The sequence below is a fragment of the Parus major genome, chromosome 4 (assembly GCF_001522545.3).
Source record: "Parus major isolate Abel chromosome 4, Parus_major1.1, whole genome shotgun sequence".
Classification (NCBI taxonomy): Eukaryota; Metazoa; Chordata; class Aves; order Passeriformes; family Paridae; genus Parus; species Parus major.
In genome coordinates, this window is record NC_031771.1 from 66899906 (window position 1) to 66918764 (window position 18859).

General features: G+C 67.2%; 3 protein-coding genes and 1 long non-coding RNA gene across 8 annotated transcripts in view; 2 read left to right on the forward strand and 2 right to left on the reverse strand.

Moving 5' to 3' along the window:
* LOC107203409 (dedicator of cytokinesis protein 2-like) overlaps positions 1-6370 on the reverse strand; it is a 45899-nt gene extending 39529 nt beyond the window's left edge. The window contains exons 1-15 of one of the 2 annotated variants that reach the window (XM_015625498.3): positions 6192-6356; positions 4756-4839; positions 4605-4645; positions 4322-4377; positions 4125-4221; positions 3893-4041; positions 3426-3561; positions 3176-3330; positions 2968-3049; positions 2006-2141; positions 1634-1709; positions 1403-1482; positions 1121-1246; positions 913-1037; positions 228-326 (exon numbers count right to left, since the gene is read on the reverse strand). In XM_015625498.3, coding sequence (XP_015480984.1) covers positions 228-326; positions 913-1037; positions 1121-1246; positions 1403-1482; positions 1634-1709; positions 2006-2141; positions 2968-3049; positions 3176-3330; positions 3426-3561; positions 3893-4041; positions 4125-4221; positions 4322-4377; positions 4605-4645; positions 4756-4839; positions 6192-6231 — 1482 coding nt within the window. In that variant the 5' untranslated portion in view covers positions 6232-6356. Of the gene's footprint in view, positions 1-227; positions 327-912; positions 1038-1120; positions 1247-1402; positions 1483-1633; positions 1710-2005; positions 2142-2967; positions 3050-3175; positions 3331-3425; positions 3562-3892; positions 4042-4124; positions 4222-4321; positions 4378-4604; positions 4646-4755; positions 4840-6191 lie in introns of both variants that reach the window. The other variant, XM_015625499.3, reaches the window with a different exon arrangement.
* A 1723-nt stretch (positions 6371-8093) lies between these two features.
* On the forward strand, positions 8094-14369 carry DQX1 (DEAQ-box RNA dependent ATPase 1). 4 transcript variants are annotated; one of them, XM_015625886.3, is made up of 11 exons: positions 8094-8123; positions 8699-8996; positions 10004-10197; positions 10375-10750; positions 10952-11188; positions 11328-11427; positions 12160-12315; positions 12484-12675; positions 12771-12896; positions 13262-13724; positions 13798-14369. In XM_015625886.3, exons 2-11 carry the CDS (start codon positions 8715-8717, stop codon positions 13973-13975), a joined length of 2304 nt encoding a protein of 767 aa, XP_015481372.1. In that variant the 5' UTR covers positions 8094-8123; positions 8699-8714; the 3' UTR covers positions 13976-14369. The 4 variants fall into 4 exon arrangements, with proteins under 4 accessions (XP_015481372.1, XP_015481371.1, XP_015481373.1 ...); XM_015625885.3 differs by lacking the exon at positions 8094-8123 and adding an exon at positions 8146-8282; XM_015625887.3 differs by lacking the exon at positions 8094-8123 and having other exon boundaries at positions 8147-8996; positions 11328-11439; positions 12768-12896; positions 13262-13452; positions 13534-13724.
* A 97-nt stretch (positions 14370-14466) lies between these two features.
* LOC107202840 (interleukin-12 subunit beta-like) lies at positions 14467-17657 on the forward strand. The gene is made up of 7 exons (XM_015623786.3): positions 14467-15629; positions 15766-15835; positions 16170-16391; positions 16582-16690; positions 16767-16948; positions 17029-17177; positions 17406-17657. The coding sequence occupies exons 2-7, from the start codon at positions 15766-15768 to the stop codon at positions 17544-17546; spliced, it is 873 nt and encodes a 290-aa protein (XP_015479272.1). The 5' UTR covers positions 14467-15629; the 3' UTR covers positions 17547-17657.
* A 560-nt stretch (positions 17658-18217) lies between these two features.
* On the reverse strand, positions 18218-18837 carry LOC107202837. The gene is made up of 2 exons (XR_001520854.3): positions 18675-18837; positions 18218-18611 (listed from the first exon to the last, which is right to left on the reverse strand). It is a non-coding gene; the product is annotated as an uncharacterized LOC107202837 (long non-coding RNA).
* Positions 18838-18859: the final 22 nt, after the last annotated feature.

Genomic DNA, 18859 nt, shown 5'->3' on the forward strand with positions numbered 1-18859 from the left:
TGCCCATTCCCAGGACCACCCTCCCCAGTGCTGGAGATGCTGGGGGTCCATCCAGGGCAGCAACCCCATCATCCCCGAGATGGGACCAAGGACTGTCCCCCAAAACTGCCCTGAAGGGGACCCCCTGCAGCAGCAGGGTCCTGTGGCACCGGGGGAGTGAGGGCCACAGCCAGGAGGGGCTGCAGCCCTGTCCCACCCCAGCCCCTGTGCCCCTGGGCTCCCCAGACCTTCAGGGTCTCCATCCAGCGCTGGTGCCGCTGCTGGTAGTAGACAACAGAGCGGTAGTGGCTGGTGGGGCTGTCCCCTGCTCCCGTGTGGATCACGTTCTGCCAGGAGGAGATACCTCAGGATCAGCCCAAATCCCTCGCAGGGAGGGAGAATTCCCATCCCTGCCAGCCCCCAAATCCCCCCCTGCCCACACCTTCCTCAGCTCCATCTCCTCCTCCTCTGCCAGGCCTGGTGCCACCTCTGAGGGGACCACAGCCCTCCCAGGGCACAGCAGGGCTTGGCCCTGTGGATGGAGATGGAGAATGCATCCCTGGACCGGCCCAGATGGCCCCTCAGCAATTCCAGCCCATTCCTCAGGAGCCAGGTAAGAACTGGTGTCAGAACACCTGGAGAGAGGCAAGGGCCAGCCTGGCGAGGTGACACGTGGGTCTGACCCCCCAGCCTGTCCTGGGGATGGATGTCTAGGAGCACTGGGGACGCCCAGAGGGCCTGGCTGTCCCCAAGGAAGGACAATTTTCTCTCTATCCCTTCACATTACATTCCCTCATCTTTATTCTATTCCCAGATCTCTATTCCAGGCAGCTCCAGGGGCTCCAGTGGCCCAAGAGGCTCCTCCAGCTGGTTTTGCTACTGGAGCTGCTGGCTCTACCTGAGGTGAGGTGGCACAGGGGACACCTGCCATACCTGCACCACATTTCCTGCCTCGTCACAGACACACACGGTCACCTCCACGTTCTTCTGTGTCTTCTTGTTGCCCTTGTCGAACTCTCCCTGCACCAGCGTCAGGTAAATGTCGTTCCTGACATCACCTGGGGGGACAGCCCCGTCAGCCAGGTCCTAGCACCATGCTGGCATCCCCAGGGACCCCCAGGCTTGTCCCCCCCACACTTGCCTGGCATGATGACCTCAGGGTAGCCCAGTTTGCGAGCCACTGCCGTGCTGCGGTCCACCAGGTGCGGGTGGTCCTTCCTCACCTGGCTCAGTTCTCCCCACAGCATCTTCAGGGACACCCAGAGCCCTGCAGGGACCACAGGGATTTTTCAAGGGGTGACAGCAAGAGCTGGGGGAGCCAGGGAGCCACAGCAAGTCCGTGACCCTGCAGGGACTGTCTCATGTGACAAGGAGATGGCCCGGGGAGGAGTCTCATGGCACAGAGTGGGCACAGGGTCTTTACCTTGTCCCTTGTGGTTGATGTCCTTCCCCTCCACCACCTTCCGGATCATATTGTGAAGGAAATCACCATCAGCAGCCACGCTGGGAAAGCCACATTTAGGGGAAAAAACCTTTCTCTTTGATCCTTGCACCTCTTGTCCCCTGGCAGCCGGTGTCCCCATGCCAGCCAGGCCCTGGAGTGCTGCTCCCTGCCCGCTGCCCCCCAGCACTGCCCCCCACCCATGGGGCTCACAGGTGGACAGGGATGAAGTGCTGCTTGTCCTCGTCGCTGTCACACGTCCCCTTGGTGATGTCGGTGATGTCCATCACTGCAGTGACACAGAAGTGACACCGTGGCAGGGGTGGCACCCCCAGCCAGCACAGGATCTTGGGGGGAGGTGAAGGCTCAGCTGTGCTGGGGGTCCCCTGCTCCAGGACAGGCAGGGCAGGGACAACCCGCGGTGGGGACAATGCGGGGACAGCCGTGCAGAGGTTTGGGGTCTGCAGGCAGGGAAAGGGGACAGTGGGAGCAGCTCAGGGACATCACAGACCCTGCTGTGGTGGCTGGGGATGCCAGGATGGTGGCACGGGGGTCCCTGGGGGTCTCCATGGAGCGCACCCCCACCTGAGATGCCGAAGGGCCGGCGCAGACCCGTGCTGAGCTTGCGGCTCTGGCTGTCCCGCAGGTCCATGCGCCCCACCCGGATGATCTGGCACACCAGGAACAGCCGCTCCCGCTTCAGGTCGGTGCTGCCCAGGTCCTGGGGAACAGGGGCCGTTTGAGCCTGGCAGCACCGCTGGGGACGTGCCAGCACCAGGGGTGCCCGGGGCTGCGCAGGGAGAGCCCGTGGGCACAGAGCTCCCCCGGGTCCCTGCACTGTGGGGAGGGTGGGCACACAGCCCCGCTGCCCTGGCGGTTCCTGCACAGTCCCAAAGCCCGGGGATGGCGACAATGCCATGGTCCCGACAGGTGACCCTAAACCAGGCACTTTGGCAAGCGGGGGGAAACCTGGCACGGTGTGAGGATGTCGGGGTGGCCCCGTAGCCCAGCTCCGGAGATGCTGGGGAGGGAATCGGGTCTCTCGGGCGCTGCCCCTGCTCCAAAACCTTCCAGCGGCGCTAAGGAGAAGGGATGGGGACACGTGGGGACATCAGCAGCGAGCAGAGCGAGGAGATGGGCGAGAGCCGGGGAGCGGCAGCGGAGCCCAAGTGCTGATGCTGCTCATTAACATTGATTTTCCCGGCTCATTTGCATATCGATGGCTCCGCGGCGTCCCGGGGGTCAGCGCTGCGCTGCAGCCAAAGCGCTGAGCCAGCGGGTGCCGAGGGGCGTGGGACGGGTGGGGACGGGGCACCCCGGGACCCCAGCACCGGGAGGGGACCCCGGGACCCCCAGTACCGGGAGGTGACCCCGAGGGGCAGCGCCACAACGAGCGCCAAGTCCCGGCTCCAGGGCAGGGGTCTGCGAAGGGGCTGGGGGCGCATGGGCGAGGACGCGGGGCACCCGAAATGCTGCGGGTGGGGGGCAGATCTGCAGGAGGGGGCTGCGGGAGGCAGCAGCGCGGCTCCCCCGGGCTCCGCGCTCACCGTGAACACGACCTTGAGGTTATTGAGCAGCTCGATGTCCTGGGGGACCCCGGTGCTGGCCCAGCGGATCACGTAGTTCTCGCTGCGGGGCGGGTGGTGGTTGAGGTGGGCACCGGGATGGCAGAGCCCTCAGCCCACCAGTGTCCCCAGTCGCGGCAGGACAAGCATGCAGCACGGCAGGGGTCTGTGCTGCAGCCCGGGACCCCACCTGATGATGCGCTGCTCGCCAGGGTCGTACAGGGCCATGAAGAGCTGCGCCTCCTCCCCGATGCGGCAGACGAAGTTGCGGACGCAGAGGAAGAGGTTGTGAGAGGGAGAAGCAGCCCCGTGGGTGCCACGGCCTGGTGCTCTCTGCTGCGGGCTCTGGGGGGCACAAGGTGGCTCAGCCCCCCAGCTCAGGCCCTGTCACATCCCCTGGCACAGGGGACACGGGGCTCCAGGGCCTGCAGCGGCCTCACCGTCTCCTCCTGGATGCGCTGGGTGAGGGTCTGTGCCGCCCTCCTGTGTGCCTGGAAGAGGCTGATGACGCTGGTCCTGTCGGGGTCCAGGATGTTCTCATCCTCATCCCGCACCACCAGATCCAGTGCGAGGATTCTGCAGGGGCCAGGATGGGGTCAGGCACAGCTGGGGGCACTGTGTGTCCCACCAGGACTCGTTTGTCCTTGCACAGGTTCTGAGGGGGTCAGGATGGATCCGACTGGGAAAGGGGACAGGAGTTGGCAGCACCAGGAACAGCCCAGCCACGGCTTGTCAGCCATAGCCCTTGGTTAGTGGCACACTTACTGTCCCCAGGCACCCCGGGACAGCCAGCTGGGATGATGGGGACACAAGGACAGACAGGCAGGACACCAGGGAGCACACCTGGGCACGCACAGCCTCAGCCAGAGGCAGATTTGAGGTCCCTGTGCCCCGTCCCCACCCTCACTTGTTGCCGTAGTCCATCTTGCCGGTCACCTCCTTCCTGAGGCGCAGGAGCTGGTCCTTGGGCAGCGTCCCCGAGAGCAGCTGCGAGCGCTGCTCCATCAGCTCCTGCATCATCCGCTTCACCTGCCCGTACCGCTCCGTCTGCCCGGCCTGCGGCAGCACCACGGCGTCACCGGGGCCACCAGGGGCTCCCCACCCTGCTCCCACATCCCCCCCGACACGCAGAGCCTCACCACAAAGAGCTGTTTCCAGATGGTGGCCCACTCCCGCAGCGTGGTGGTGATCTCCTGCACCGTGGGCATCTCGGCGGGCACCACACTCTCCTCCACCCTGCGGGGGGCACAGGGACCCCTGGAGTGCCCCAGCACCGCAGGGACCCCTCGTGGGGCAGCAGGTGGAGCCCACCTCCCTGCCCGTGCCCCATACCTACCCCCGCTGCTCCACCACGGTGCCCTTCAGCCGGATCAGCGAGGCTGGGAAGATGCCCTGAGGGAGCCAGAGCCGTCACAGATGTCCTTCAGGGGGGCTCCCAATGGCACAGGGTGCCCAGCCTGCTGTGCCCTTTGCCCCCCCCCGAACCCAAACATCCCTCCAGGGACGGGGCAAGCCGCTGTCCACGCCCCCTCTGCGCCCCCAGACACCCAGCAGGGACAAGGAAAGCCACCAGCAGTGCCCCTCACCTGCCTCCAAAACCCCAGCACGCCCTCACCTACCCGGGCAGCCCTGTTCCGGAGTGAGTACCCGCAGTACCAGCCTGCGAGGGGAGGGGACATCGTCAGCCAGGCCGGGGGTCCTGGCCCCTGCTGCAGGGACAAAGGAGGGTGCAGGAGCCCACGCTGGGGTGCTCCCGGGGGTCCCCCTTACCCTCGGAGGCCTGCAGGATGTGCACCGTCTCCCCGATCTGCAGCGGGAGGTGATGCTCCTTGGTGCGTGGGAAGTTCCACACGGCTGTGGGAAGAGGGGCTGGGAGCTGGGATCCCTGCCTGGAGCTCCTCAGCAACCCCCAGGACCTGTGCACCTGCACCCCACAGGCTGGATGCTCCCCACAGCCCCACAAACAGCGTGTGACCCCCGAGCACCCTGACCCCACAACCCAGGAGAGCTGCAGCCCACAAAGAGCTGGGCACAACACAAGCCCCCAGCCCCCTTTTGGCACTCAGGGGTCCATTATGGGACCCCCCTGCCTGCCACCCACCCCCTGGGTGCCGGTGGTCCTGCAGTGAGGGGAGGCGAGTGCCAGTCAGAGCTGGTGGCCCAGGGACAGGTGTGTCTGGGGACAGCGGGGCTGGTGGCAGGGGAGGGTGGCAGTGGGGACAGGAGCTCTCGGGTGGCCAGCCACTTCCTGCCCGGCTGTGCTGTGGTGTCCCTGTCACTATTTCTGGCCCCAGGGACAGCTCTGGGGCAGGCAGCACCCCCAGGCAGTCCCTGCACCCAGCTGTCCCTGTTAGGATCACACCTGTGCCCACCCTGAGTCCCAGCCAGGGCCAGCTCCTACTGCAGCACCTCCAGACCCACCTGGAGACCCCTCGTGCTGACCCTCACACCTCGGAGCACCGGGAGCCCCGAGGTCCCCCGGGACCCTGCACTCCCCACGAGGATCCTGAGCCAGCTGGGAGCAGCAGCAGCAGCCCAGCCCTGGCTCAGGTGCTGCCCAGGACCCTGCAGAAGCTCTGCCCTCGCTCCAGCACTGCAGAGTGTGCAAGGGAAGGGTGCAGGAAACGGCCACGCAAGAAACGGGAAGAAGCACAGGGCTGCCAGAGGCAGCAGAAGCTGGGGGTGCTGCAGGGAGTGGGGGTGCCCAGAGCTGGTGCAGGGCATGGGGAGCCCAACCTTGGGGTGCTGCAAGGAATGGGGGTGCCCAGGGTTGGTTTTAACACTGAGCAAAGCCCCAGCTGGAACCTGAGGAAAATTATTGGGGTGTCTCAAGGCTCCCCCAGAGCCTCAGCAGCCAGGCTGAGCCCAAACCCACAGCCTGCAGGGAAGCCAAGCCCCCACCCCAGTGCTTCCCACCCCCACCAGCACCAGCTCTGGAGCCTCCTGGAGCGTGGGTCCTGCTGGCACCTGTCCTGCTTGCCCCCCTTCCCTGAGCCTTCTGTCACCAGCCCTGCAGCCCCCACAAACAGCCCCCACAAACAGCCCCCACAAACGGCCCCCCTGTTTGTTCCTGCAAGGTCCTGGCAGGGTCCTGGCCCCCTCCTCGCGTCACCGGTGCCATCACCCAGCTGCCACCACCAGAGCCGGGGTTGTCACCTCACCCTGAGCCCCTCAGAAACCCCCAGAGTGCCACAGCCCCCACTCACCCACGCCGTATTTCTCCTTGGTGGGCAGCCAGGGCGCCATGGCCACCGGGGCACCGGGGGGACCCGCGGGGACCGGGGAGCCTCAGGACCACTGCTAGTTCCTCCTGCCACACTCCCCGTGTGACGTGTAGCCCCAGCTTGTGAAACCTCCGCTTCCTCAGCGCGCTCTGAGCGCGGGGATCCCACCCCACCATCCTGCCCAGAGCAGCGTGGTGGGGATGGAGCCCCCTGGACCCCACACCACCCACCCAAGGGTCTGGAATGACACTCAGGGGTCACCAGCAAGATGGTTGTGGTGACTGGAGTGGGTGGCACGGTGACCCCTTTGGGGGAACACCATGGCCAGAGCCCCCCGGCAGCAGGAGCTGGGAGCAGGGAGTGCTCCACCAGCCACGGTACGAGGAGCTGCAGGCCTGTGCCAGCCGTGAGGCTCCCAACCAGCACTGCTGGGACAAGGTTTCTGCCATCGTGGCTGGGTCTGGCTTTTTTCTTTCACATTTCCAGCCCTGTCTCCCGGTGCAGCAGGCCCAGCTGTGCCAGCACCGGCTCCGTGCCCTGTCCAGCATCAGGAGAGCGCACGGAGCAGCGGCTCAGCACCAGCCGCTTCCCTCCTCCTGCTGGCTCCTCAGGGATGGGGAGACCTCACCCCCTGACCCCCTGTGACCCTCTGAGCCCACCGAGTCCTGCTGCTGCTGCTCCCACAGATCCACACGTCTCTCTCCATCACAGAGCCAGAGCTCGGCTCCTTCCCTGCATCCCCTCTCCTGTCCCCAAACCCCGCTGCGACCCCAGTCAGCCCCACGGGTCACCCCCAGGACAGACCCCCCTGAACAAAAGCCGGCCCTGAGCAGAGCCGGAGGGCAAGGAGAGCCCGGTGCTGGCATCAGCCAAAGCCGATATAACGTGATCCTGCCGCGGCACTCCGGTGTCACCGCCCGGTGTGAGGATGTGACACGCAGGAGCTGGAGCGGCCGCCGGTGCCGCCACCCCGCACGGCAAAGCCCGTGATGTACCGGCAGATCCCCGCCACGGACCTGCCCGTCCGGCAGCACCGGGGGGGAACAGAAGGAAATGTGGCACGGGCACCGGCGTGCGAGGGCTGCCGGGGCTCCCGGAGAGCAGGAACGACGTGGCACGAGGTTATCGGTTCCCGGTTCCCGCAGTCCCGGGGCCGGCAGGCACCGCTCGGTCCCCACCCGGCGCTGCCCGGTGCGCGGCTCGGCCCCGCGGTCCCGGCGGGCGCTCTGGCCGGACCGGGCCGTTCTCCGGTCACGGAGCTCCACCTGCCGGTCCCACCGGGAGCCGCCGCTGCCGAGGGAGCTGCTTCGGGTGCAGGGAGCCGGTACGGGATGTCCGGTGCCGGGATGCTCCGATACACCCAGTGCCGGTACGGGATGCCCCGCCCGCAGCAGGATGTCCAGCACCGGTATGACCGGCACCATTACGGGATACTCCGGTACGGCAGGACCGGCACCGTACGGGCTGCCCGGCTCCGGTACACCCGATAGCAGTATATCCCCGCAGAGGGATGTCCAGTACTGCTACGGGATGCACCGGTACAAGATGCCGAGCTTCGATACGCCCGGTCCCGCACCGGGATGCCCAGATCCACCGCACCAGCACCGGGATGTCCGGTACCGGGAAGCCCGATCCGAATAGGGGCTGTAGGCGGACTCAGGCTGCAGCCGGGCCCGGCTCGGAGCCGCACACCGGAGCTGGCAGCGGAGGGCGGTGGGCAGGGCGGGGCGGGGCGGGTCGGGAGCGCTGCCGGGGGTGCCGGAGGTGCCGGTTGGGTCCGTCCGCTCCGCTCCCGCCGCCACATCCGGGCCCCGCCCGGCGCGGGCGCTGATTGGCTGCCGCGGGGCGGGGCACGTGACGGCGCGTGGGTCACGTGACCGTGTCCTCAGGCAGGGCCCGCGGTGGCGCGCGCAGGTGAGCGGCGGGGCCGGAACCGGAACCGGGGCCGGAACCGGGGCCGCGGCCCGAGGGGAGTGCGGGGGACCCGCCCCTGACCGGCCCCTGACCCGCCCGTCCGCTCCACTCCGGCCCAGTGCCGGTGCTCAGGTGCCCGGTTCGGACCGTCCCGTACAGGTGCTCCGCCGACCCGGTCCGGTCCGTGCCGTTCGGGACCGACCCTCCCAAGGTGTCCGCGTGTCCCGCAACCCCTGCACCCTGCCTGGGTCCGGTGCCCACGCACAGCCCTGTCCGGTCTCCGCAGTCTGCCCGGTCCCGCGGGGCTCTCCCGGTGTCCCGTCCCCTTGCTCCGGTTCCCTGCCCGTTCTCCCGGTCCCCCACACTCCGGTTCTGTTCCTGGTGTCCGCGGCCCGTGTCACCCCTCCGCACCTGCCCGTGGCCCCGTGCCCGCATCCCCCGCCCGTCCCCGGTGTCCGCGGGTCCCCCCTCCCCGCGGGACGGGACGTGGCACCGGGCAGCACCGGGCTTCTTCCCGGGACGTGGGCGAGGGCGGGTCAGCACCGGTCCTGCTCCACCCCCGCCCGCCCTCGCAGCTCCGGTGTCCCCGCCATGGCCGGCTACGGGGCCCCGGGCCCCCTGCCCGGGCCGAGCGGGCCCGGCTCCGCGCTGGAGGAGGAGGAGGAGGATGAAGATCCGTCCCTGGGCTGCGACGGCGACCTGGAGGTGAACCCCTACGACGGGCTGCCCTTCTCCTCCCGGTACTACGAGCTGCTGCGGCAGCGCCGGGAGCTGCCGGTGTGGACCACCAAGTACAGCTTCATGGAACACCTGGAGGGCAACAGCGGCATCGTGCTGGTGTCCGGGGCCCCCGGTACCGGCAAGAGCACACAGGTGAGGGCAGGGGCAGCCGGGGTGCTGCGTGTGGATCCTGCCGGACCCCAGGGCAGCGACTGAGCCGGGGGACACACCGAGAGGGTACCGGGCCCCCGGGAACGCTGCGCTGAGCCCGGCGGGGTGGGCGGGCAGCGTGATGTGCGCTGGGCTCCGGGCAAAGCAGCAGCCACGGGAGCGGCTGGCACGGTGCAGCGGCAGCGCTGGGGTGCCACATCCCTGTGATGAAACCACCATCCAGCTGGTTTCAGCTCCCCGTGACACTCGGTGACGGCACTTGGCAGACTTTGACCGGGGAAGGGATTGCGGGGAGCGGCGGCGCAGCTGTGGCTGCTGCGGGGCAGGAATGGGCTGGGTCGCCGCGGGCTATCGGGGTGTTGGCCCTGGGCTCGATGTGCTCAACCAAATCACCTCCCTGGGTGTGACCTGCTGAGTTGCTAGGCCGGGCTGGCACTGCCGGATCTGGGGAGCAAAGCCCCTGTGCGGGCCCCAGGGCCGGTGTTTTTGTGTGCAGCACCCTGCCTGCAGTCCCTGCAGAGCCCTGGGGACACTGAGGCACAGGCACTGCTCATGGGGGGCTCGGAGGTGACAGGAGGAAGCAGGACTCAGGTCCCTGGTGCTGAAGGGACATCCACGTAGCCTTGGCACTGTCCCACACCGTCAGGCCAGGCACCTGGCCAGCGGCTGCTCCCTGGTGATCCCTTCCCTTCCTGGGATTTCCCAGGCCATTGTCTCGTGTCCCTAATGTGACAGCAGGGTCGTGGTGTCCCACACCGGGGCAGGAAGCTGCAGGGGTGGGGCCGTGGGGCTCCCGTTACAAACTGTGGGGCTCAGAGATGACAGGAGTGGGGAGGGAAGACCCTGCCTGAGCTGAGTGCCTCTGGCCATCCCCTGGCTCTGGAGATCCTGCAGCCAGATCCATGGGGAGAGTCCCTGTGCCCTTTGGAGGGGCACGGCGAGGAGGGGACAGTCCTGGAGCCACTCTGCCCCGTGCTCTGTGCCCACAGATCCCTCAGTGGTGCGCCGAGTACGCCCTGTCCATGCGGTTTGCCCACGGGCTGGTGGCCTGCACCCAGCCCCACAGCCTGGCCGCCCTCAGCCTCTCCCTGCGCGTGGCCGACGAGATGGACCTGAACCTGGGCCACGAGGTGGGCTACTGCGTGCCTCACGAGGACTGCTGCACCGCCGAAACCATCCTCAGGTAGCGGAGGGACGGCGGGGCCCGCGCTGGGAGCGCAGCGCCCTAATCCCACTGAGCTCCGCCTAATCCCTTAATCCAGCCTGGCCTCGCTGGAAAGCAGCGCAGGCTGCTGTGGGGAGGGGGTGAGGCGTTCCCCCCCAGCCAGGGGTGCAGGCTGATGGGGTGGGGCCGTTGCAGGTTCTGCTCGGACGAGATGCTGCTGCGGGAGATGACGTCGGACCCGCTGCTGCGGCAGTACGGGGTGGTGGTGCTGGACGAGGTGCAGGAGCGCACGGTGCCCACGGACGCGCTGCTGGGGCTGCTCAAGGACGTGCTGCTCCAGCGCCCGGCCCTGCGGCTGGTGGTGGTCACCTCACCCGCCCTGGAGCCACGGCTGCGAGCCTTCTGCGGGGACCCCCCCGTGGTGCGGGTCCCGGGGCACGGATCCCTGCCACAGCTGCTCTACCGGGAGCCGCCAGCCCACGGGAGCGTGGCTGCTGCCTGTCAGGCCGTGCTGGACATCCACCGGCGCCAGGAGCCCGGCCATGTCCTTGTCTTCCTGGCCAGCGAGCAGGTGGGCTGATGGGGGAGGTTTGGGGTGTCCCTCTCAGTGGGGAGCTCAAGGGATGACGGGGGCAGCTGGGGTTAAACTGGGGGAACTGGGCCTCCTTTGCAGCGGGAGGTGGGCACAGGGTGCGGTGCCGCGCTCTGACCTGGGAATGGGGACGCTGCGGGTGTCAGCAGGTGTCACCTGTGCCCCCTCGTCCCTGCCCAGGAGATCTCCGAGTGCTGCGCTGCCATCCAGAGGGAGGCCACGGCGCTGAGCCCGGAGCTGGGCCCGCTGCTGGTGCTGCCGCTGCACCCCGGGCTGGGCCGGGCCGTGCAGCGACTCTACGAGACCCCCGAGGAGAGCCGGGAGCGGCGTGTCATCGTCACCCACTGGCTCGGGGACTCGTCCTTCTCACTGGGCACCGTGCGCTTCATCATCGACTCAGGGCTGGAGCTGCGCAGCGTGAGTGGGACGGGATGGGTGGGATGCCCTGGGGGGCAGTGGGATCCTCCCTGCCGTGATGATCCAGGCTGGGAGGAGGGGTCCGGCCCGGGGAGGTGGCAGGGATGCCCCGCAGTGTCCCACTCGCAGCCTCCCGCAGGTGTACAACCCCCGAATCCGCGCCGAGTCCCAGGTGCTGCGGCCCATCAGCCGGAGCCAGGCCGAGTCCCGCATGCAGCGAGCCGCTGGCAGCCCCCCAGGTGAGACCCCAGGTGAGACCCCAGGTGAGACCCCTGCTCCTGCATCCCCCACTCAGGACTGCCGGCAGCCCCTGGCCCAGCACCTGTCCCCACCTGCTTGTGCCACTGCCCTGTCCCACCTCATGGCCTCTCTCCTGACTCAGGACAGAGTTTTCCAGCTAGCTCAAATATAGATTTTCTTCTCTCTCCAGCCCAAGGCCAGGAGGGGTCTTGACCAGAGCTGCTGTCTAGGTTTAGATCAGGATTTGAGCAGGCCAATTCCCTCTGAGCACAAGACTATCAACTGAGTAAAGAAGCCAAAAGGGCCGACTCTTCTGGGTTATATTTCACAGTTTATTCTTGCAAAGGGAACACCAGGAAAAGACAAAGGATTTGGGGGCCTGGGCTGCTCTTCTTTTAACAGGACTTCTTTGGAGGGTAGGAGTTTCATAAAGAACCAGTTATTCTTCACAGCTAACAAACTTACAAACTTTCTACAAATCAGGGTTAAACAAAATAAGATAAGAAATAACAGACATGGACTCCTACAAATGCTAGACAGTCAGGAATAGATCTTCAAAGGTGTGGGAGGGAACTCACAGGGGGAACTTGGAAATGTGGGGGGAGAGGAGGGGGGCAAGAGGAAAAAGCTGAGGGAGGGGGGGTACATCCCAAGCCGATCGCTACAAAAATAAACCGAAGTTCCTAACACTAGTAACTACTAACACCCCTTATCACAACACTCTCCTGCAGGCACCTGCCTGCGCCTCTACTCGGAGGCCTTTGAGCAGCGCCTGCCCCCCAGCCCTGCGCCCCACGTCAGCGAGACCAGCCTGAGCCGCCTCGTGCTGCTGCTGAAGCGCCTGGACATCGCCGACATGGGCCAGTGTGACTTCCTTGACCGCCCAGGTAGGGTCCACGAGGGCTGGGCATGGTGTGAGGGGCTGGAGCAGAGGGTCACGGTGGCACAGCTGTGACTGTGACCATCACTGTGGCCCTGGGTTGCCTCTGGAGAGGGACTGGGGGCCTGGCAGGTGCAGGACGGTGTGGGAAAAGCTGTCTGATGTCCCACCGCAGCCCCCGAATCACTGATGCAAGCGCTGGAGGACCTGGACTACCTGGCAGCCCTGGATGATGACGGGAACCTGTCGGAGGTGGGGATCATCATGTCGGAGTTCCCGCTGGACCCGCAGCTGGCCAAGGCCCTCATCGCCTCCTGCGAGTTCGACTGCGTGGAGGAGATGGTCAGCCTGGCTGCCATGCTCACAGGTACCGTGTGTGGGGCATGGGGTGGCCCCCAGGAGCCAGCAGTGCCAGGGAGGTGCTGGGGGCACGCAGTGACCCCCCCTGCCCACCCCCAGCAGCATCCCCCTGCTTCGTGCCCCTGTCCACACACCTGGAGGAGGCCGTGGCCCTGCGCCGGCGGGCACTGCTGCACCCCAGCGGGGACCACTTCACCCTCATCAACATCTTCAATGCCTTCCAGCAGCGTGAGTGTGGGCCTGCACCCCTGTGGGCATCCCACAGAGCCCTTTGTGTCCCCTGGATCCCCTGCTCCTCCTGGTGTTCCACACCCCCTCACGTGTCCTGGAGCTACATTCCTGACCCGCTCCCAGTGCCCAGCCTGGCTGGGAGAGGATCTGGGGGGTCCCAGCTCTAGCCTGGGGGCTGTGCCCTCTGCTCAGTCCCTGTCACCACTGTGGAAGGGGTCACAGGCAGGGGGAGCAGCAGTGCTTCCGTGGTCTCCAAGCCCCCAGCCCAGCGGGCTCTCTGCTCACCTCTCCCCATCCCCACAGCGCCACTGTCCTGTCCCCGCTGTGCCAGCCCTGTCCCCACATCTCTGTCCCTGCTGCAGATGCAGGGGACGAGGGCTGGTGCCGGAAGCACGGGGTGTGCGCCGAGGCTCTGCGCCTGGCGGGCACCGTGCGCGCCGAGCTGCTCGAGGTCATGCGCCGCATCGAGCTCCCGGTCTCGCCACCCGCCTTTGGCTCCGACGCCAACGCCCTCAACATCCAGCGGGCCCTCATCTCCGGGTACTTCCTCAAGGTGGGCCCAGGGGGCTGCGGGGAGCTGTGGGGAAGCTGTGGGGGTGCAGCAACCACCTCATTCCCTCCCGCTCCCTCCCAGGTCGCCCGAGACATTGACGGCTCCGGCAACTACGTGATGCTGACGCACAAGCACGTGGCGCACCTGGCCCCCGCCTGCGGGTACCTGCTGCGGCCACCCCCGCGCCGCCTGCCCCCCTGGGTGCTCTACCACGAGTTCACCATCTCTCAGGACAACTGCCTGCGCGTGGTCTCGGAGATCCAGCCCCAAATGTGAGGGGACGGGGAGGGACAGGTCCTTACTGGGGGGTTCCTGTAGCTGGCTGACCCCAGCCTGTCCTCACAGGCTGGTGGAGTTGGCCCCGCAGTACTACCTGAGCAACCTGCCGCCCAGCGAGGGCCGGGACCTGCTGATGGAGCTGCGGGAGAAGGTGGTGGCAGCGGAGGACGCGCCGGCAGAGCCGGAGCTGGCAGAGGCGGCCGGAGGCGAGAATGAGCAGGGGGACGTCTGCGTCCTGCAGTGAAGCGGAGCAGCGGAGCCCCGCGGTGGGGCTGCCTGCGCTTGGCCATGGCCCCGGGGGACAGGGGAGCCCCGGGGAGGCCCCAGGGGGGGCCGTGCGGCTGCAGGGGCTGTCCCAGGTCCCAGGGAGGCGCGGGCACTGCCTGGCACTGCCTCGGTGCTGCGCCGCGGTTCAGTCGTGGGCCAGCGGCCGTGGGACCGCCCCGGCACCTCGGAGCGTGGATTGGGGAGCGCTGGCCCCGGCCGGGGGAGTCATGTGGGCCCTCCCCACTGGGCTCCTTCACCCTGTCTTTCCCGGGGGTGCTGCGGGGCCGGAGGCATCGCCTGTCCCGCTCCCCCTGCGCCCGGGGCCGAGGGGCCACGCACGGGTCCCTCCTCTATAAAGTTTTGTGACCTTTGCTCCTGGTTTGGTGTCCATGACTGCAGCGAGGGCTCCAGCCAGGGTGGGGTCCCTCCTGCAGAGGGTGGGCTGGCCGGGGTGGGCTCTGTCCCTGCTCCTCCCCTCTCCCAGGGATGGTTTCCATCTGTGAGGCCTCGCTCCCCTCCCACCCTTGTTTCGGGTGCCAGGCTGGGGTCTCAGCCGTGCTGAGGCACTGAGGGCATCCCTGGCCTTTGCATCAGGATTTCCCCTCGGTGGTTGTGGTTCTTCTCCAGAAGCCAAGGGGAAGCTGCGGTTGGCGAGGTGGGGGCGAGCTGTCCCCTGAACCTGCTGCCAGCGCCTGCTTCCCCCAGACCGGGCAGGGCACGGGTGCACCCCCAGGCAAAGCACCCCATCGGGGTCCCCTACACTGCTAGAGCCAAGAGCTGAGCTGCTGCACAGGGGCCTGGGGGTCCTGGCTCCCCCTCCCCACCCCACAGCCCACGCACAGGGGCTTGGCTGTGCTCAGGGAGGGGCCCGGAGGTCCCACTGCCCCGTGCTGGCCACAGTGCCTCAAAAGGTGAGAGCTGGGCTCCCCCAGCCTCCCACAGCCCCCACTTCCCCTTTGCTTTCTAGGAACTGCAGAAAGTACGTGAAAGGGTACAGTGCTCCCGTCCCCAGGGTGGGGTCTTCTACATGCCCTCGACATGGGCTGGCACCAGTGGGGTGGCAAAGGGGCAGCTGCTGACCGGGGTGATCTCTGTCCCTACATCTCTGCACAGGATCCCATGGGACACAGAGGGGAGGGAAGGGTGAGACAACCTGTGCCGGGCTGGGGGCATCACCCTGAGCCTCTGTGGGAACCCGTCCCTCTCCTTGGGGACCCACGGCAGCACATCCAGAGGGGCCCAGCCCTGAGCTGCCCCTCTCCAGACCCCCGGCACAGGTGCTGATAGACCTCACTGGTCCCCCTGCCCTGCAGCAGGGCACTGTGCAGACCCTCAGGTGGGGCAGGACCCCTCTGGGAGAGCTGGGACCACCCAGAACCCCCCACACCATCCCAGGTGCCCAGCTCTGCCCCTCCCACCAGGGCGTCCGGTGCCCCCCAGCCCGGGAAGTACCAGTGGTGAGTCCCAGGGCTGGGTGGGTGGGGAGTGGGGGGACGAGCGTGGGTCCCATTCTCCAGTTCTGAGAATTGTGATGCTGCTGTGGCTGCACCTTGGGGCAGCCCCACGGAGTCCAGCCCAGTATAAGACCACAGCCCCCAGCCCTGCTGAGCCCACCAGAGACACACGCAGAGGTAGGCACAGAGCGGGAGGGTTGGGAGGGTCTCGGGGGGGATCCTGCTCCCAGGGCTGGGGGCTCTGCCCTGGCTGGCTCCCTCTCCTGGGTTATGTCCAGCTGGAGCTGCCCTTCCCCTCCCGCTCCCTTCGCAGATGCTGGTGCTGGTGGGACTGGTGCTGTTCCTTGTGCCTGCAGAACCCCTGACTGCCTTCCCCCCGAAGTGTGAGTGCTGCTCCTGGGGCACAGGGGAGGCCTTGGAGGGGGGACAGGGGCAGCTGCAGGGACTGCAGAGGGTGTGGGGGGCATCCCAAACCCACATCCCTGTGATAGGGGTTAGGACAGCTCTGCTGGGATTAGAGGATGGGCATGAGGGTGATGTGTGGTGGGTATGGGGTGAGGGAGCGAGGGGACAGATGCAGAGTGCAGGAGCAGGGTGAGGACCGTGGGACAGGGTGGTTGTGAGGCCAAGGGGCACCCAGCCCCATGGTGGTTTGGGGGACAATCTGCCCCCCACCACCGCCCATCTCTGACCACAGGCTCTGCCTCTCACCTCCAGTCCAGGTGGGGAAACTCAACCAGGACGTGGTGGTGCAATGTGACACTTCAGAGCAGCACATCTACTGGACACTGAACGGCGAGGAGGAGCCCATGGCCGAACTGGTGCCTGAGGGCCAGAACCTCACCATCCTCGGCTTGGACCTGCCAGCCACTGGCAACTACAGCTGCTGGGCTGGCCCCGTCCTGCTGGACACCACCTACGTGGTGGTCAGCGGCACCCGTACGGAGGGGCACGGCTGGGGCAGCCAGGGGTGATGGGGTGCAGGGGGTGCAGAGCTGAGGACCAGGAGATTCTCGTGCCCAGCCTGTGGGGCTGTGGGGCTGTGGGGTTGTAGGGAGTGCTATGCAGGGAGGGGGCACCGCTCCTGGTCTCATGCAGCCCCTGACCAGCCACCCCTCGGCCCTCTCAGGTGAGGAGAAGATCAATGTGTCCTGCCAGGCTGAGTCCTACAACGGCTCCTTCCACTGCTCCTGGCCTGGGCCTCCCTCTGCCATCTTCCGAGCTCGCCTCACACGCAGGTGGGTGCCCCAGGACCCCCCAAACCCACGCCAGCACCACAGACCCTGAGACGTGCTCACACCTCCCTCCCCACAGCGATGGCTCCGTGGGGCCATGGGTACCGGTGGCCAGTGACCATGGCCAGTTCAACACCAGCCTTGCTGACCCCTGGTTCTGCCCCTTTGGGGAGGAGCTGCACCCGCTCCAGCTGCACCTGGAGGGGCTCTCGGACACCTCCTACCTCAACCTCTCCAGGCACTTCTTCCTTCGCGACATTGGTGAGCTCAGGGCAGGAGAAGTGGGGTGGGGGGGTCTCTGGGGGGTCTCAGCCGCTGTTCTGAGCCCCCTCTGTCCACAGTGCGTCCTGATCCACCCCAGGAGCTGAGCCTGCAGCAGCGGGGGCAGCAGCTCCACCTGGCCTGGGCCCCCCCAGCCTCCTGGCCGCTCCCCAAGTCCTACTTTGCTCTGCTCTACCATCTACAGTATGAGCTCCACAACGGCACCCAGGTAACGGGGAGGGGTCTCTGCCCGGGGGGACCCTGCACAGGTCTGTGCCCACCCTGCCCTGTGCCCACCCTGCCCCGTCTGGGCATCCACGGCCCCTCCTCACTCTGCTGCTTCCCTTTTTGGGGTGATGAATTGTCTCCCCTGCTCCCCCCGGTGCTGCAGGGGTCAGGGGGTGCTGGTGCCTCCTCCCCGAGGGTGTCCCTGTACCGTGCCCTGCCCCCTTTGCAGGTTGAGCAGTTCGTGGAGGGTGTGGAGGAGACTCCGGTGCAGGAGGGGGCACGACGGGTGCGAATCAGCTGCCGGGATCCCTACACACCCCCAGCCTGGAGCCCCTGGAGTGCCTGGATGGGCCTCGATGTGCCCCATTAACAGAGGCTTTGAGAGTGCTGTCCCCAAGAACGGGCACCTCCTTTCCGCAGAACCCCCATCCCTTTACAGCTCAGAAAAGGATTTTTGCCCCTATTAAAACTCTGGGATTGGTTTTGCCACCACAAACCCTGGTCTGTGTGGGAAGGGAGGTGCTGAAACCCCAGAGCTTTCCAAGGGCACAAGTCTCAGCCCTGGGGTCCATCTGCACGGCTGGGAGAGGCTCCACCCGTGCTCCAGCCCAGATCGGGGGGACAGGTGGCATAGAGGGTCCCCACAGCCCTGTCCAGCTACACATGGACTCCCTGAACTCCCCCGATCCTCAAAAACCCCTCCCAGCTCTGCCTCCTTTCTGGGGACTGCGGTGGGACAGCGTCCCCACATACAGAGCAAGTCCTGGGGGCAACACCCCGTCCCCACATCCCGGGGAGCAGGATCCCATCCTGACCCCCAAAGTGCCGGTGACAGTGTGGGAACAGGAACCACCCATCACCCCCGAAGCTGTGGCCCCACAATGTGTCCCCTCAGTGTCCCTGTGCAGTGAGGGGTGCACCAGGCAGGAAGGAACCCACACTCCTCCATGAGCCGTTCCCCACCGAGCCCCCCGCACCCCACCACGGACCCCTGGAGCGCAGCCGGGGGTGCCGCCCACCCCCCTCCAGACGGGCTCCGGGTGATGCCACGGGGCTTTATTGAGGTGCTTCCGCACGGGTCTGGGCCGGGACCCCCACCCCGGAGAGGCTGGTGAGTGTGTGTCCCCACGGGCGCTGCCCTCCCGGGGGTCCCGGGGCAGGCGGGCACGCACAAGTCCGGGAGACCCGTGGAACGGGGGGATAGAAGGACCGGGGCTCCGTGAGTCCACAGAGGTCCAGAGGGTCCCAGGGAACCGTGTCGGGGGTCTGGGGTCCGGCAGAGGAACCGGGGTCCGGTGGTGGGGCTGAGGATCCGGTCCCGGCGGTCCAGTGGTACCGGCAGGGCCGGGCTCCGGTGGTGGGACCGGGGCTCCGGGGGTCCGGTCACGGCGGGGCCAGGCCGCCCAGGCGCAGCTCCTCGCTCTCCAGCATCTCCCTGGAAAAAATGGGCCGGGCTAAGCCCCTCGCCTCCCGTGCCCCCCGCGCCCCCCTCGCGTACCGGTACGCGGCGATCTCCGCCTCCAGCGCCATCCGCAGCCTCAGCAGTGCCGGGTACTCCCGCAGGCACCGGGCCATCTCCGCCTCCGCCGCCCCGATCTCCCGCTCCAGCTCCGCCACCCGCTCCTGAGCCGGGCCGTCAGCAGCGCGGGGGCCGCGGGGCGACCCCCGGGACCCCCGCACACA